We start from the raw sequence: 5,566 nt of genomic DNA on the forward strand, positions 1-5,566 counted from the left end.
TTTTTAACTTTGTAACAAACCTTGCACCCTTTTATCCCACCATTGTTGAGCTCATTTTCAAGCAAGTATAGATAAAGATGCTAACAGAAATGAAGATGCCAAGTCTATTGATGAAGTGTTGTAACAATAGTAGCTTCCATGATACTCTCAAAATTAAAAAAAAAATCAGGAAAAGAAAATCAAGTACGTTCTGGAGGGAGAAAACATATATGCTTTAAAAATTCAGTCATCATCATCTGCTTCAATTTCCATTGAACTGTAACCGTCGTCCATGGAACTGTCATCATACGATGATTCATCCTCGTCCATCGGGTTGTCATCTTGCACGTGTGTTTTCTTTTGTCCCTTGGAGATGTCTTCAATCCATATACCTTCATTGTTATCACGCATGTAAGCATATTGAGAATCATCACCTATGTCAAAGGAACCCTCCTCAGGAACAACATTTTCAAAACTGGGATTACCCTCTAAGGCCAGTGACTCTTCCACCTCACATTCATCTATATCTCTTTCCCGTGTTGATATAACAATCGAACAATTAGAATAACTTTGCTTGTACATAGAAAACTTGTTTCGCTTGGGAAGCCATAATGAAGGGGTCAGCTTTATGACCTAACCTCTCAAGTTCAACTCGTCTGAATCCCAGTTTATCTATCTTTATTGCCCGATTTTGCACCCAGTTACACTTGAACAAGGGTACCCTTATCATTTGATAATCAAGAACCCATATCTTCTTTATCACACCGTAGTAACTGTTGTCTTCTGTGTCCACTAAGCATACTCCACTGTTTTGGGTAACTCTTCTATCATCTCGAGCCTTTGTGTGATATCGGCATCCATTTACTTTGAATCCTTCATATGTCAGTATTTGGCTACTTGGTCCAGATGCTATCCATCTCAATTCTTCAGATATAATATTATCAGGATCTTTTCGTTCTTCTTCAACATGTAAATTATCAGATCAATGAATATTCACTGTAAACACTCCAATTCACAACACCAATGGATATTCACCGCAAACACTTTTTCATAATACGAAAAATGAAGAGCATTCTTACTTTTTCATGTAACCAATCTTGGAATGTTTGACAATGCTGTTTCTCCAACCATTTTTCTGTTTCATGTGGAAATTTTTCCTTCAAATAAGACATATGTAACCTGAAATATGAATGTGTATATCAGAGACAGTGAACACATTTCGCTTACTAGGAAAAACAGGTGCACAAATGGTTTCAAATTCTTAAACAGTAAACATGTTTCTAATACTGGTAGAAATGTTTGTTTAAACTTCACACGACAAACAAACTTGTCAGGCTAGATTTATGTCCTACCAAAAAGATTGACTCAAGATCCTTCCAATGAACCAACAAAACCCAATTAAATACATAATGTATAAGGAAAGGCGAATAAGTGTTTATTTAAAAACCTTTTTATCAGAAATCAAAAACAATAAGTTTGCGAATTCAAGTTCTTACTCAAAGTAGGGTTCCACGACTTCTGTGTTATTTAGTACGGTTTGGTGTGCCTGCCGCATCACTGGTCCATTAACATCAAGATCAGCAAACGTGCTCTTTGATAATGTCTTCCCGTCAGAAAGAAGGCTCGTGCCACCAAAATTCTCGGTCGTTGTTGCAGTACCAACAATAGGAATACCAATAGTTACAACATTTTTGAAGTACTCAGTGCAAAACTCAACCGCCTCTTCTGCAATATAACCCTCAGCTATGCAACCTTCTATACGGTTCCGATTTCGAACATAGCCTTTCAAAACCTTCATAAACCTTTCAAAAGGATACATCCATCGGAAGCAAACCGGCCCACATAATTGAACTTCCCGAACCAAATGGACAGTTAAATGAACCATGATGTCAAAAAAAGACGGGAGAAAATATTGTTCCAATAAGCATAAGGTAACAACCAAGTCCTCTTGTATTTGAGTCAGGCGCATGACATCAACCTCAGTGCAGCAGATTTCCTTGAAAAAAAAACATAACCTGATTATAGCATTTCTCACATGCTCAGGCAAAATGGACCTTATAGCTAACAGAAGAAATTGCTGCATAAGCATGTGATAGTCATGCGATTTTAGACCGTACAACTTTAAATCTGTCATCGATACCCGGTTTTTAAAATTCGAACAGTAACCTTCTGGGACCTTCAATTCAGACAATGTTTTACAGAACTTAATCTTTTCCTCCTTTTTCAATCTGAAACATGCCGGTGGAAGGTACGCCTTTTTTCCATTCTCTTTAGGTGCCAATTCAGGCCTCATTCCTAAATCCTCAAGGTCTTTTCGAGCATTATAACCATCTTTTGTTTTCTTAGGTACGTTTAGTAACGTCCCAACAATACTCTCTCCTATGTTTTTCTCCGTGTGTATGACATCTAGACAATGTCGGACAAGCAGGTACTTCCAGTATGCTAGTTCAAAGAAAATTGACTTCTTCTTCCAATAGACGGGTTTAGATTTCGTTGTCTTACCCATACGTTCTGAATGCCTTCAACCTGCCTAAGAACTTCTTCACCGTTGTAAGGTTTTGGAGATGTACCTAACTCTTGCTGACCATGAAAAGCCTTTTTATCCAATCTAAACTTGTGTTTTCTGGGAAGAAATTTCCTATGACTTTGATAAACATTTTTGCCGGAGTATTTGAGCCTGATGGAAGAAGTACGTTCAGCACAAATTGGACAAGCATTATATCCTCCTTTAGGGCAACCCGAAAGATTAGCATATGCGGGGAAGTCACTGATCGTCCAAAGAAGTACAACTTTGAGATTGAAGTTCTCCTCCTTGTAGGCATCAAAAACTTCCACACCTTCATCCCATAATTTCTGTAGATCCTCTATAAGAGGGGCCAAATAAACATCTATATCGTTTCCGGGCTGTTTAGGACCAGATATCAACATCGTCAGCATAATAAATTTGCACAATTTCAGTGGAAAGTTATAAATAGCCAACATTACCGGCCAACAACTATAATTGCCACCAACAGAACTATTTGGATTAAACCCATCTGTAGAAAGAGCTAACCTCAGATTTCGTGGTTCTTTAGCGAACTCTGGCCATTTATTGTCAACTAGTTTCCATGCCGGGGAGTTGACTGGATGACGAAGTTTACCATCTTCAACTCTTGGGAGGCTATGATATATCAGGTGTTTTGATGTCTTTGGTGACCGAAACATCCTTTGAAATATAGGAATAGGTGAAAAATACCACATCACTTTCTCAGGCACCCCTTTACTCGTACAAGATGGCGCCTTCTTCCATCTAGAAGCTCCGCAGGTCCGGCAAGTATTATCATCTTTATAATCCTTTCTAAAAAGCAGGAAATCATTGGGACATGCATGTATTTTCTCATATTCCATCCCTAATGCATTAAGAGTTTTCTTAGCTTCGTACATAGACTCAGGCAACTCGTTATTTGGTGGGAGCATGCTTTTAACTTCACGGAGTAATTATGTGAAGCTCTTACCGGACCAACCACCTTTTTCTTTTATGTTGAATAGCCTAATCAATGTCGATACCTTTGTATGCGAAGAACAACTTGGGTAAAGTGGTTTTTCTGCATCTTCAATCAACTTTTGGAAACTATCTGGATCCCCTGTGAACTCTTCATGTGCAGCCTGAACCATATCTATTGCTGCTGCTGCATCTTCAGGTAGATCCATTTCATCCTCATCGTCAACATGCGCATATTAGAAATCGTCATGTGAAGTACACGACCTAGAATTAGCAGTAACCTCTTCCCCATGCCAAATCCAATTCTTGTAGTTTCGATTGATGCCACTAACATACAGGTGAATTCTCACTTTATGCACTAGCAGAGAACCAGTGTTCATGCATTCCCTACACAGACATAATATCTCAATTTCATCATCTATCTCATCTGTATCCATACTGTCACGAATATGATCGATGGCATATCTCAAGAATTTCTCAACACCTTGTTCATATTCTGGAGACAACCTATGTTTATCCATCCAGAATTTTTCCATTCTAAAAGCTGTATAGTTCACAAACAAAACAAAGTGATTAACTTTCAGCGGCAGACCCAACAACTAGTATGCCAAGACAACTACACAATAGAACATAATCAGATCAAATTGAATTGAATTCATATAATCTGCTTGTTGAGAGTAACCTAAAAGAGTTATCATTTTTCTACCTCAAAAATAGATAAAAAGAACCAAAAGTCTATACACATAACTAAACATCAAATACATCTAAACCATAATTTAAGCAAGTAATTCCAAAATTGAGAAAGAAAAATCAATACATCACGAAAATCAATACACATCCAACTAATCAGATTAAGTAAGAAATTCGAAAATTGAAAACAAGCTCAAAAAACTGACAAAGTTTTCAACTAAAAGAACAAACCTGTGAAAAGAAGAACTAAAGTTTTCAAGATCTGCTTCTGAACGTGTAAGGTATATATCGCTTCTCTTATTTAATTGTGTTGATTCTTCGATTTCTGGATGGAAATTCGAATATGGGAACAACCCACCTATCCCAATCCTACTTGGAAACCCCCAACACTTCTCAATCTCCTTCGTTCATCACCCAATTGTACGGTTGCAACCTCACTAACCTTTTCTAATTTTCCGGTCGAATCTTAACATAATCTTCCAAATTTTTTTTTTACCATTTTCCTCCTCTCTCTTGGCCAAGAAATTTCTTTTAAGTAATAGACATAGTATCCGTGGACAGCCGATAGTGATCTACTGCAGCGATAAGAAACAAAGAAGTGGATTGTGAACTCTGATACAGCCGGTGGTCCAGCAGAACTAGGTTTTCTTCTTTGTTAACTCCGCAATAGTGGTCCTACTGGTAGCCTTAAGCAGAAAAACTCGTCTGCTTTCGAAATTTTTTAAGTGGCTGCCCTCAGGACTATCTATGGACGCGAATAATTCAGTGACAATTAGCATAAAATTATGTTAGGATAATATCAACTATATGGTGACACATGAAAACTGTTACATAGCATAGGTATACAGTAACAGTTATTGTAAAACTGTTACAGTATACAACTAAGATGACGGGTCAAAACTGTTACAGTATAATACAGGTTTATGTAACAGTTCTTCTACAAAACTGTTACCGTTATTCAACAACTAAATATTTAGTAACAGGTATTCTCGGAACTGTCACCTTAAAAAAGCATGAACTGTTACCAAAAGCCATATTTCTACTAGTGGTGCAGTTTTTGTTCGTTCAGTTGCTGAAAACAATTGGAGATGTAAACCATTGGACATTGCTTTCTTTTGATATGGAACCGGAGAATTTTATCACTACAACTCCTTGGCTTCCACACAAGAAGAATGCAGAAAAAGTGCTGAAAACATGAGACAACGTATAATATCAGCATTTGCACGACACGATGCAAAGCTCCCCCGTGATGAGCAGACAAGTCATCCAATAACATACTCTATGCACAACCCTACATGTTGTGAACAAATGGGGTAAGTTATGTTTGGAAGTTTATAGTTCACATATGCTTGAAATTATTTCATCACTTGTAAACAGTTAGAAACCAAATGTTTTACATATTGGTTCTAATGTCAG

The 5,566-nt window shown here is 37.4% G+C and overlaps 1 protein-coding gene across 1 annotated transcript; it reads right to left on the reverse strand.

Annotated features, from left to right (window-relative positions):
- Nucleotides 1–222: 222 nt before the first annotated feature.
- On the reverse strand, nt 223–3,669 carry LOC113337940. The gene is made up of 6 exons (XM_026583473.1): nt 3,474–3,669; nt 2,499–3,368; nt 2,015–2,385; nt 1,476–1,771; nt 1,059–1,158; nt 223–576 (listed from the first exon to the last, which is right to left on the reverse strand). Exons 1-6 carry the CDS (start codon nt 3,667–3,669, stop codon nt 223–225), a joined length of 2,187 nt encoding a protein of 728 aa, XP_026439258.1.
- Nucleotides 3,670–5,566: the final 1,897 nt, after the last annotated feature.

The sequence above is a fragment of the Papaver somniferum genome, unplaced genomic scaffold, assembly GCF_003573695.1.
Source record: "Papaver somniferum cultivar HN1 unplaced genomic scaffold, ASM357369v1 unplaced-scaffold_18, whole genome shotgun sequence".
Taxonomy (NCBI): Eukaryota; Viridiplantae; Streptophyta; class Magnoliopsida; order Ranunculales; family Papaveraceae; genus Papaver; species Papaver somniferum.